We start from the raw sequence: 13,981 nt of genomic DNA, 5'->3' as shown, positions 1-13,981 counted from the left end.
TACAAACTACTGCAACTGGTCATCGAGGGTAAGATGGAAGGTCGAAGAGGTGTCGGAAGAAGGCGGATCTCCTGGCTCCATAATATACACGAGTGGACAGAAGTATGGAGCATCGAGGAGCTGTTTTGGACTGTCCAAAACAGGGATACATCAAGTGATGGTACATCAACGGCAGGGGGCCCCAACACGAGAAGAAAAAGAAGAAGGTATATTGAACATCTCAAATAGTGAAATAAATATTTTTTATTAAATTTGTCCGCCTCCGTAGTGTAATGGTCAGCACGCTCGGCTACTGTTCTGGAAGTCCCGGGTTCGATTTCCAGGGGAAGTCAAATAAATGTAAGTGATTTTTTCACTCTAATATTTATTCCATATTACCCTGGACTGGTACCGGAAGCAGAGGGCTGATCACCTTTCCTTCATGTGTTAACGATCAAGATAACACTGTTTGTGTGATGCAGCGCCCTATGCATCATTGGGGTGCGGATAAGGGTTTGAATGAATGAAAAATAAATAAAAACAAGAGTAATATTTCCACTTTATTTATTACAATTTTCAACTAATGATAAAGTACATACGTAATTTAGTTTCGTATGCAAATCATGTGACATTACGGGCTGGCGTGCCCCTTACAATATCGCCCGTCCAACATAATACATACAAAATTGTTTCGCGGCCTTAATTATAGTCACAAAGTTATCACCTAAATAATCAATTCGCACATCTCAGCTCCGTAGTAAACGGGCTCACATTTAAAAAGTAAAACAAAATGCACAGACAGGCGTTGGAGATGTTGCGTAATGTTCTCAGCAGACAACGCGTGAGATGCGTCGCCATCTCGCGCTTCAAACTAGACTAATTGCTACAGTATTACGTGTCACGTCTACGGTTTATGTACAATTGTAATCCCGACAAAATGGACGCAGCGACAGCGACATCGCAATGCCTCCGCTGCTAACATTACAAAACATCACCCACTTTCACAAAACGATACAATTCTACAAATAAATGCCAATAGCGATACATATATTTAAATGTTTTCATTCATTTATCTAAAAATCTCAGTAAACCTTTAATAATCACATTAAACTTGCAACATTTTCACGGAGCAATTTCGCGAGTTTTCCCACAAATAAATGCCAAAATTGAACCAAATACGTGTGTATATTTTTTTTACAACATATGTGAAAAAATCTCGCGAAACTGCTCTTCAATATCACACAAAATCTGGACTTTACTTTGTTTAAAATATATAGATAGATTCAACATTTAATAGAATGTACTTCCATACACTTAACATCGGTATGATATAATTTTGTTTTGTTTTAAATGTTTTTTTTTCTAGCTCGCTGTACGGAATACTTCCCGTCGATACTGATTGGCCGCTCCGTCGAGCGGAGGATAGAACGCGTCACTCTCGACGGGAAGTACTGTAGCACGTAGAGGAATCCAGTTTTTGTGCGCCATACGTAGGTAGCTAGACACCGATCATACCGTTTTCAAAGGCAGTTTTCATACAAAAACATTATTTAAAGCAATACTGTTTATCGAGAAGCATTTTATATCAAATACAACGCACGCCGTCCAATTTGATTAATTTTTTACCCTCCGTCAATTTTTACAAACTTTATATTACACAATTTCCACACTCAAACGGGGACTTAACCAAATATTTTTCTAAAAAGGCAAGAATGATAACTCTCCACGTAATCCCTTAAGATTCAATTATTTAATTATTAAGTTAAATTTAGATTCCTTCTACAAGATAAGTTATCGTAATATTTTTGATCAGTCGCAAATTTTTTGATTAATTTCAATTATAAATATATTTGGTAGGTTAAATTTTGGAAAAAGAGATGCGTAATTCTTACAAATTTAGATTATTATTATTAACACGTTCCTTACGACTCCGTTACAGGACATTCCCTTCCACAATCTTTTTTCTTCGGAAATCACTAACCGCAAAATGTATACATACACTGAACCAAACTAAAATGACAAAAATTATGCGTTGCTGCTAATATTATGCTTTATAGATGTTCCGTGATATCAATAGTGACTTTTCATATTAAGAATACTGACATTTCTTGGTGGAACTGCATTTTATATAATAACATTTAATTGTCATTACAACTATATAGTTTTTTTTCCAAATAGAGACAAAATTCTGTTATATTTACAACAAGGCAGGGGTTGAAAACCATAATTTTATATAATTTGCCTGAAAAAATTTAAATGAATTTTGTCTAACCTCCCACCGGTCTGATGATGTCGGTAACAATGAAACCCGGTCGGTGGTCACAAAATAAATGTGAAAGAATATATACTTTTTTTCTTATTTAATTTGCAGTTCCACCAAGTAATGTCAGTGCAAAACTTAAAATGCAAACGTTTTTGAATTAATTATCGACAAACTTAAAGCATAGTTTTTTTACTTTAGTGTAGTTTTAGTTTAACACGCACATTTTTTTAATGTCGTTGATATGTTTTTTTTTACGACAGTGATTTCGGCAATCCGTAATATTGCCCGGTTATGCTTACGATTGGGGAATAAGAGATGAAATCGTTTCCACAAATTCCGTTTACAATGATACATATTACAGTATCCTCGTCTGCCTCTGTAGTTTAGCAGTAAGCGCATTTGGCTACCGTGCCGGAGGTCCTGGGTTCGATTCCCAGTTTGATGTGATGCAGTGCCCTATGCACCAACCCTCGACATAACCGGAACAATATTATTGAATATCCAATTAACATGCAAAAAAAAAAAAAATCCAAAAAAATTATTTAACAGAATAGCACATCCTATGATACAAAAAAAATATTTAAAAATCATTGAAAATATTTTATAAAAAGGCTGAACTATGTGTACTGTGTTTCGAAATATAAATCATTTTTAAATATTAACACATTGTCAAGTGATTTTTTCATCAACCCCGACCCCAATTAATAAAATAATCAGGGTCGTATTCTAATCACAAGTGATCACAAACCCAATTCCCATCTGTACAATGTTTTTTTGCGTCTCTCTAATAAGTAAGCAAATAGAATGCTTTTAAGCGTCTCCCGCTCAACCAACAGTGCGTCAAAGACGCTTTAAACCGTTTCCCGCAAACAATGTGTTAAGCGAAATGTCTAGTGGTAGAAAAATACTAAAGAAAAATGTATCGAACAGGTCGTAAACCTAACCTCTACATCCCGACATTAAACACAGTTGCATAGATGCAGATAGCACGCACATTTGCGTCTATGACCTACAATGATGGTGACTGACCTGAGCATGTCGTCGTAACATAACGTCGTAACATCGCTTGCAGCGAGCATCAGCGAGCATCCGAAACTATGGATGGAGCGCTCGGCTCGCTGTACTGACTACACGAATGCTCGGATCGTAACGTAGCACGTTACGACCAAATGGTTCCGGTCATTCCCTACCATTAGAGACATTTTGATTTATTGAGGGCTGTTGATGAAATCGGAGAAGTATATTTTTATTTAACACTAAAAAACTATATTTCCGGCTGCCTGAATTGCAAAAATGAATGACTCTTTCCAAACACCCTAAGATTATAAAATCAAAGTACACTTAACTCTCTTTTTACACGGTACAAAAAATAAAATAAAATCAAACATCGATTTAACAATGTGTTTTTTCTATCTGTAATTTGGAGTTTGCTACGTCTCTCGCATGTACTGGTTAGTACTATGCGCAGAAAGATATGCGGAAGGGGGTGAATCATTTTTATTGCATTTTGTATATTAAAAGCATTGTTAACTTAGCGGTAAGGTAATATAACACTTTCCTAATCATTCATCGTTGACTTTGCTTAATACCACTAAAAAAGTGTACTTTACGACTACCGGTTTCAAAATAACCAGGTCATTCTATCGTCAGGTCGAATATAGACTGGTTAATCAGGTCAACTATAGACTGCATCATCAGGTCATCAAATCAATTATAGACTGCATCATCAGGTCAACTATAGACGATTAATCAGGTCAACTAAAGTCTGCTTAATTAGGTCAACTTTAGACTGCATCATCAGGTCAACTAAAGTCTGCTTAATTAGGTCAACTATAGGCTGCATCATCAGGTCAACTATAGACTGATTAATCAGGTCAACTAAAGACTGGTTAATCAGGTCAACTATGGTCAGCTATAGTCTGGTTTATCAAGTCAACTATAGACTGCATCATCAGGTCAACTAGTCTGCTTAATTAGGTCAACTATAGACTGCATCATCAGGTCAACTATGGTCAATAGATGATGGAATGGTCATTCCGAAACCAGTAATCAAGGAGTAGAGTTTTTAAGTGATATTACACAAGGCGAACGATGAATGATAAGGAGAGTGCAACATTTGATTTTTCCAAAGTATTTTTTACATAAAATGACCATATGAATAAGCAATAATGGATTTTATTTTTTGATATCCTGGATTGATTCTTATACAAAAAAACCTATCCACCATATTTTTTATTATTATTATTTTAGTATATATTTTTTTAATTGTGTCTACCGTAAAAATGGGAAGGTCAGTGTACAATATTTTATTATTTATTAATTATCGTACTATACACACATTCTCTGTTCAGAGTTATAAAAAAGTGACAAATTTAATGCTTTTCGGGGGACTCTCAAGCTACGATTTATTTCATTAAACACATTTACTACTTAAAGGATAATACAATTGATTACTTTATTAATAAGTGTTACATACAAAAAAAATACTCCTAGTCACTCGTACAAAATGGCTACGACTGACAAAAAAAAAGGCGATTGAATATAAAAAAATTGGCGGTAAAAAAAAGCATTTGCAACGTCACATCTAGAGTTATCCATATTTACATGTGCTCATATAAGATTAGTAGCCGTTAAAAAACAAACAAAAAAAACTGTATACAACATTATATTACGTACAATGTGACCAAAAGCATATTTATCAATATATCACATTACGCAAATTTAATCAGTGAGAAGACAATCATCTCTTTCTCTCTTTCGCTCTACTGTCATTTGAAAATTAGGAACAAAACGTACGTAGGAGGAAATACAGCGTACGTTAATATTGGCCGCCAGTTAATGACGCCTGTTGAATGTTTCCCCTGATTTGATGATATCGGAGCAACTATGAATCCCTTTTCTTCCGGGTCATTAAAACAGATCCAGGAGTAGTATTTTTGACACTATTATATTTATCTGACGACTTCAACACGACTTTCATCCGAAGTGAAAACAATTACTTTTGATTTTATCGATAATGTTGACTTGTAAATATAAATCGTAATGTCAACTTGAAAATACGAGTATCTATCGTAATGTCAGCTTGAAAATAGGAGTATCTATCGTAATGTCAACTTGAAAATACGGGTATCTATCGTAATGCCAACTTGAATACCTTCTATTTAATTTTTTTTTTTATATTTTGGTGAATAGCGCACATTATTTCTATGATGCAAGCGCAATGGTGTCCATGGGATTTGCGTAATTAGAGGCCAGGCATTATCGTACGCTGTACTATTATAACAGTAATTGTCCATTTTTCGAATTCAGCGATCGTGGGTTGATGATTAATTAAGATATTTCCCAAAACGATAATACAACTACGCCGGACGGCGTCGGCGTCACAATGTCAACAACACCGCTCGCCCCCCGGCAAACTTAACTAACTTGAAATTTCATATTGAGATCTGATATACCTATACGCTTAAGTCGTTACATAGTTTACAATAATTATATACGTAAACGCTAAAAACTATCTAAGTAAATTTAGAAAATAACTCGTTATGTATTATACAGTGATTAGAAACAGACCACCGCGTTTCTTGTGCCATTTTTGCAACAAAAAAGCGTAGAAACATAATTCCTATCGACTCATTCCCGGCAAAGAAATGTAAGCGACAGTTTTTAAGCGAAAATCGTTTTGTTTTAGTAGCAAAACGATCACTGTGGAAAAAAAATCATACACTTTGGAGCGATCCAAGTCTTTTAGTTACATAGCAGTGTCGTTAAATTTTAGATCGGCTGAAAAACAATGCTCAGTTTAAATATAATAATAAAACACTGGATTAAAACCACTTTTTGAGTTTATTAATGTAAACACGACTAGTTTTGAGAACTACACATGTTGTCCAAACAGTTTGATGAGAATATCTGTAGTTCTCGAATCTAGTCATGTTTCCATCAATAAACTCAAAAGTGGTTTTTTACAGGCATTTTACTATCACATTTAAATCATCGTGTTATTCCACAAAGTTAATGCCGAATCAATAGATAATTCTTAGTTTTCTAAATGTTGTTCAAGGAATCGCGATGCCAGGAAAGAATCGATACTTTGTTTAAAGGAAAGCAACACAGTATTATCATAAATACTGATTTCATCATAGATAAAACTTACAAATGATATATATATATATATATATATATATATATATATATATATATATATATATATATAAACATTTCGTAAGTATACGAAGAATTTCAGGTAAAATGAATATCTATGAAAATACTACCCTTAATAGTTCACTTAAAATAAACATAATAAATCATTTCAAAAGCTGACACTATATTAAAATAATTTCACAATATGAGCGTCTCTTACCTAATAAATATCAGAGTATATTTAAATGAAAAAAAAAACATGACACTTAACATCCTATGGTTACAATAAAATACGAAAATTCGGCAATAAAAAAAAAAACATTGAAAAAAGACAGTTTCGACATTTGAATATATATATATATATATATATATATATACATACAATATTTAAGATTATAAGCTGTAGTGACCTCATTATAAAAACGGGATGCAACGGATATCTACTAGTTTTAATTTTAATATTTATATAAGAGGTCAAGGGATCTTGCATCCTAAGGGATCACTTCGACCATATTAGGTCTATCATGACCTCCCTTTGTGTCACAGCTCACTCTCAAGCCCTACGTGAGTCATGTAGCTCACAATCTGTCTTGGTGGTAGGAGCTTCACCTACTCGGAGTCCAGTAGTGGAGGGCCAAGCATTTTTAAATTTGCTATTTTGTCAACATCTTGTGATTGTTTGTGATATATTGAACGCAGTGAAAGTGTTAATTACGAGGAAATCTCCGAAACGTAACGCAGCACACTGTGACGGTCAGCAATCGACTGCAGAAGACCGAAGAAAACTTGGCACAATCAAGTATTTACTTAAATACTCGGAAATGGGCAGATCAAGAGTGTGCGTGAAAATACACAAATGTGGAAAAGCCGAAGAATGTTTTCAAAGATGCGCCGTGCAGCATTCTATTCTCTCTGTCTACCCCCGCGGACTTAATTTAATCTGAACAACCAGTTTTTCAAAACAAAATATCCGTTGCATCACATTTGATTATAATTGAAGTATATTTTATTCTAAATAAGTAAAAACATTTAGACGTTGAAAAATTACATTACACGTTTAGAGAATTACACTTCATTTATACAAATTTGAATCTAAAATATCTATATAAATGAACACAAAATTATTGAGTTAAAGAAAATACACAGGAAATAAATATTATAATAATAAAGACCTCCTTTTCAAAATTTAAGAATAATTTTTTTTGTGTGACTTTAAATGTGTTCAAATTAAATTTAAACCATGTCACGAAATCAAATAACAAATGGTCAATTGCGTATAAAACATCGACCCTTTCCAGGCAAACTAACGATAAAGTCAATCGTTAACAATATTTACCCGGAAATGGGTCGTCATATTGAAAGAAAATCGTAAAAGGGTCAAAAAAATTAATATAATAATAAAACCCTTATCCGCATCCCAATGATGCATAGGGCACTGTGTCATATAAACGCAGTGTTATCTTGATCGTTTACACATGAAGGAAAGGTGATCAGGCCTCCGCTTTAGGTACCAATCCATGGTAGTATTGAATAAATATTACAGTGAATAAATCGCTTATATTTATTTTACCCCCCTTGGGAATCGAACCCGGGACCTCCAGAACGGTAGCCGAGCGTGCTGACCATTATACTACGGAGGCGGACAATATTATAATATTTATCTTGTATAACAAAAATATTAAGAAAAAAGTTTTTACAAGATTATGACATACGTAGTTATGATAAGGCAGTATATAGCTGGTATAATAATTTTTATACATAGGACAACTAAACTATAGAAAAATATTGCAAAAATAGACCGTAGGTCAAAAAAGTAAAAAGAATAATATAGACACATTATTCAGTCCTAACATTTTAAGACGGCTGTTTTAAACATCTGTTAAGATTTTAAAGGCTGTTAAAAATACTCAATATAATTTTTTTTTTCATTAATTGATTCGGCGTCACTTTGTGGTAAAATCTATCCATTTTTAATTTACGTTTTACGTAGTAAATACCACTATTTCTTAAAATTTACTGTGATACGTGTTTCGATGCATTCCGCTTCAGCCTTCAAAGTCCCAAGGACCCAACTCTAAAATTGAGAATTAGCTTCACATACGGTGTTTGAAAATGATGCGGAATGCATCGAAACACGTGTCACAGTAGATTTTGAGAAATAGTGGTACATATTTACTAAGTGAAACATAATTTTTTTCTTTTTTTTTTTACTGTTTTGATCATGGTTCTATTTGAAGTCTCACATTGCTACAAAATACCAAATTTGGAGATGGCTATATTTGATTTTGAATAACTAACTTGCTGTATTTTTATTTCATTTCTATTTAAAAAATAAATTGAAAAAAATCACGTAATTATAAATTTAGAAGTAAACTTTAAAACATTGATATTTTAAAAAAAAAAATTATATAATAATATTTTTTTATAATGTACATGCCTAGGGGGCTCATCATTAAAAAATAGATGCCAACATGTGGTAGAGTGGGTTCGAACACACAAAAACCCATGGAACGTCATGAGATTGATTATACATGTAGGACTTCCAAAATTTTGAGTAGTGTGGGTTGTCAATCATGGATAGAATGGTGAATGTTACAAGTGACCACTCTTAACCAGCCTATGACAGGTCGTAGGCCCTGTAAATATCCAGAATTTCATATTCTTCTTATTCTATATTGAGATGTCAAAATTACAGTAATTAAAAATAAAATAAAATCAAGTAATGTAAAAAATTTAACAGCGGTATAAAATTTTAACAGATGTTAAAAAAAACATCCAAATTTTTTGATTTATTTAATACATAGTATAGTTTAAAAAGGTGCATAATATACATCAAAGGATTAAGGCTAATTTATTTAATTATTTTTTGGTCGTAAGGTTTTTAAGGCAATACAAAAACAATATAAGTATATAGAGTTTCAAAATGGCATAGACAAATTGTGGAAGTATAAATTGGTTATAGAAAAACGTGGACCACGGAAAATGCACACAATGCGTTTTTTAAGAAACTGCGTCTTGCATTGTGTTGACTAAAATATATATTTATTTATTTAAGATATTGTGAAACGTGGCATGTATAGCATTTTTCACTTCACGGCTTGTGAAATGTCATCAATATGTATTGGGAAACAGCCCTGACCACAGATAAACATATAAAACAACACCAAATACTAAAGTAAAAAATGTTTAATTTTGTTATCTATTCAAATACATTATCTATGCGTTTCAATATGAAGTTAAACTTTAAAATATTTTTCTCAACACAAAAAAAAGAACTGCAATCATTTTAATGTTATTTTTAAAGATATGTTCGGTTTACGAGTAACAATTTTAACCTCTCTGCGAGTGAGTTGTATCTGAGGAGTGAGTTCTTGCGAGCTTAACTGTATCTGAGGAGTTAGTTTTTGCAAGCTACTGTATCTGAGGAGTGAGTTCTTGCGAGCTAAACTGTATCCGAGGAGTGAGTTCTCGTGAGCTAAACTGTATCTAAGGAGTAAGTTCTTGCGAACTTAACTGTATTTTAGAATAAAGTTCTTGCAAATTAATAGTTTCAGTGATGGAGAACGCGATCTTACTCTCTAAAAACCTACCTATAGTTCTATTGAAAATGTGTGGCACTTAAACGATCAAACTGCGTCTGAGGAAAGAGTGGATACAGTATAGTTCTTGCAAACTAATCTGTATTTAAGGAGTAAGTTCTTGAAAACTAATCTGTATCTGAGGAGTGAGTTCTTGTGAATTAGGATACATATGAGATGATACTTATGAACTATACAAATGAGAAGATACATTTCGATCACTACTTTCAACAACGTCATATATTAAAAATCGTTAATTTTTAGTTGTGCACGTTTTCGGAAAGCCCAGAAAATGTACTATATCCCAGCAAAAGGGGCATATTTTAAACTTAATATTTACCCGCTACAGGGCAGAAAGTGTTGTTTTTGCATTTTGAAGAAAAGGTATTGTTTAATTATTTTCTTTAAAAAAACTACATAAATATTTTTCGAATGGAGAAAAAACAGGTTTTACCTAAAAAGATCTGTTGCACAGTAAAAAGTGCAATAAGTGGCTTCATATTTATTTTTAATACATTTAATTATATTCTTAAACTTTAAAAACGATCTCCTGAAAAATCAAGTTTTTTTTTATATATAACGTTGTTGAAAGGAGTGAGCGATATGAGTTGTTGCGAACTAATCTGTATCTGAAGACCAAGATTTAAAAAAAGTTATTAAAGCAATACCTTCATTCCAGATTGACTATACTCCTTTGTGACTAATTTTATATAGGTGTCAAGAATTCCACTCCCATACTTTGCGAGAGGTAAAATTCAAAAGCAACAAAAATTTATTATTAATAAATAAATAAAATAAAATAAATGATTTAAGATCAAGACAAATACTGCACAAAAGTTATAATTTTGATTATTATGACAAAACATTTTTTCAAAAGTGCATAAGGGCCCTTTATATGAACAATTGGTATATGTATTTTTTTACAATTATTTTACGAAATGCGGTATAAAAGATTACATTTTTACTTTACTTTAAAAAATACAATTAAAAAATTGGCAGGTGAATGAAGCAGTCTTTTGTATTAAGTTATAAAAAAAACTTATAGATAGCTTAGGAGGAAGAAAGTTTTACATTTTTATTATTATTTATATTAAATTGGTGATCAATTCATATCGACGTGCCCTACGTAAAGTGGTCTAACTACATTTTTGTCAATTTTGAGATATTTGGTGTATGTTATCAACTGACCGTTATCTACAAATATAAATAAACAAAAAAAATTAATTTAATAAATTACGCCTAGTTTTCAGGCGTATAAGACGCTATCTACATCGAATTTTCGAAATGAACTGAACTCCTAAAACGCTAACTACTTAATTTTGACAAGGCATAAACTTTTAAAACGATTTAATATATTATTTTATTGTGTTTTTAATGTATAATACTAGTTAAGAATTTCAGATAAAACCGTTAATTAATAAAAAAAAAATATGTTTAAAAAATCTTCTAAGCTCTCTCCTGTAAAGTAACAGATTTGCAGATAGAGTACTTTACGTAGGGGCTGTCGATATCATTTACCGCTAGGATTTTTTTTCACATTTGAAATAATGAAAAATTAAAAAAAAAAAACTCAAAATATCATTAGATTATTTTACAAATTTGCTACTAAAAATGACTGTATAAAAACCATTTGTCAAATTAATATTAAAAATAATTCGTAAAAAATATCAAAATCAGTCATCAAATAAAACACACATAATAAAAGTACATTTAAAAAAAGATAAATAATAATATTTATAAACACAAGTAAAATGACGTAAAAGCCATACAATTTTTTAATTTTTTAAAATGCCATAGGGGTTTAAACGAAGAGAGAAGAAAAATGATATAAAAAGGAATTAAATGTGTCATTTATATTATATTTATACGAGGTAATAAAAATGTAATTAGGAAAATTATTTATTTATTTTTGATATATGTCATATCAACTCATTTCTGAGCGAAATTTATTTATTTATTTAAAGTTTATTGTACTGCGGAAATATCATCTCTAGGTGGGTGAAAGAAAAACAAATAAAAAGCAACCCTTTCTAGTTTATTTTTCTTTTAAATCGACCCACCCTAGGTGTTATTCTCAAAGTAAAAAAAAATTCAAATACAACAAAATTTAAATTTACTTTAATTCAACACTTAAACCATAGTCATTTAATGGCAGACTATGTCGATACGACATTAAAATTAAATAAACATACAAAGAAATGGACTGCGTTAAAATAATGAACTTAAAACATACGTAAAAATAGACAAATATTGACTTTTTTTTTTCATTAAAAAACGCTAAGTTACATACTTATTTTTAATACATAACTCGCGCCTAATACAAAAAACGATTGTCACTTCTAATTACACGCATGCTCGCATCAAGAGGCGCCCTCGCATATGCACGCATGTCACTGAATATTAAAATTAATTAAAAAATAATAATAAAATCAAATAAAAAGATGATTTTTTACGCTAACATCAGTCAAGTATCGAAAGCTCAATTTTTAGCGTCACCTTCTCCAATATGCGGGGTGAGATTAAGTATAGTTATTATTATCTATATATATATATATATATATATATATATATGTATATATATTGCATCATTGATGAGTAATGTCACACGTTACACTGTTACAATATAAACACAACATTGTGGACTCACTAACAACTATTCGGGGATATTAAGTGTTCCAAATTATTTAAAATAATCCATTAAAAATCTACCAAATATTCTCAAACCTTCACTAGTTTTCGTCGGTAAACTTGCGTCCCGTTCGCCAACTGTTGCAGTGACACTGCGTATAGACGATTATCATGTGAATTATTTTTTAAAAAATCTAAAGATTAGCGATGATTGGTGTCAGTGTGGGTCCCACGCTCCAAACGCATTTTCCGTCTGATCAATTCTAAAGGGTGAACACACTAAGGGAAGCGAACTTGTCAAACGTAGTAGTTATATACACGGGTCGGGTGGATCGTGACAGTGTCTAGTTATATCTGAGTGCGAAGTGACAAACTGGGGAGAGCTCACTCGGAATCGCTTCAGAATTGGGCAGAGGGAAAATTTAGATTCTACCAGGAGAACATACCGAGAGAGATCATATATATATTAAACGAGATCGAAGTCTCTGTCGAAGGAGCCGTAGCGATCGTCGATGCTCGCGTCCAGAATGTCCAGGTCGAGGGAGCGGTCCATGTTAAGGCTGTGGCGGAAGCAGCGCTCGTCCTCCGAGTCGAAGTTGAGATCGAAGCGGCTCGCGCTCTTCCGGGAGTTCCGGCGCAGGTATCCCGAAGTCTTGGGCTCCATCCGGTCCAGCCGCTTGGCAAGATCCTCGTCTAGATCGAAGTCCCGGAACGGCTTCAGGTCGTGTTCCTGGTTGTTGGAGGAGCGTCCGGTGTCCAGGGATTTCTGCCTGCGATGGTTGCATTTCCGCGCGCGCTTCCTGGCGTACTTCGCGTCGAAGACGCCGCCTTGGGTCATGGCCCCGGGGCTGCTGTCGTCGCTGGCCTCCCGCGCCGAGGAGGCCGTGCCGAGCCGGCAGCAGTCGCTCTCCGTCAGGTAGCTCCGGGAGGACTTGAGCATCTTGTCGGCGTAGTCGCCGCTCTCGCAGAGGCCGCTCAGCCGGCTCCGGGAGGAGGCCGAGTCGAGGGACTCGGAGAAGGCGGGGCGCTGGGCGCGCAGCCGGCGGGCCCTGCGGTCGGCCTCCGCGTCCGGCGGGAAGGGGAGCGGGTGGCGATAGCGGCAGGGCTCCCCCTCGGGCGGGAAGGGCTAGGAGGGCGCGCCCTGCTCGGGGGCGGCGGCGGCGGGGGCGGGGGCGGAGGCCTGCTGCGGCGACGCCACGGGCGACAGCAGCGGGAACAGGCTGCACGGGGGCAACATGCAGCGGGCGCGGGGGGTTTCTGCAAAAACACCAGTCCAACAAGATTCATCAATATAGTCCAATAATAAGATCCATCAATACAGTCCAATGAGATTCATCAATACAAATCAATATAGTCCAAAAAGATAAATCAATACTGATAAATGTCTATAATA

The 13,981-nt window shown here is 34.1% G+C and overlaps 1 protein-coding gene across 1 annotated transcript in view; it reads right to left on the bottom strand.

Annotated features, from left to right (window-relative positions):
• Positions 1-526: 526 nt before the first annotated feature.
• Positions 527-13,981, bottom strand: part of LOC148312769 (dual specificity tyrosine-phosphorylation-regulated kinase 2-like) — a 116,000-nt gene continuing 102,545 nt past the window's right edge. The window contains exon 7 of the mRNA XM_088274221.1: positions 527-13,845. Within this exon, the coding sequence (XP_088130347.1) occupies positions 13,715-13,845 (131 nt within the window). The 3' untranslated portion in view covers positions 527-13,714. The remainder of the gene's footprint in view (positions 13,846-13,981) is intronic.

The sequence above is a fragment of the Brachycentrus maculatus genome, unplaced genomic scaffold (genome assembly GCF_059751285.1).
Source record: "Brachycentrus maculatus isolate JH-2025_06_01 unplaced genomic scaffold, ASM5975128v1 h1tg000033l, whole genome shotgun sequence".
NCBI lineage: Eukaryota > Metazoa > Arthropoda > Insecta > Trichoptera > Brachycentridae > Brachycentrus > Brachycentrus maculatus.
Note: the sequence above shows the minus strand (reverse complement) of the source record. Positions and strands in the feature narration are given on the sequence as shown.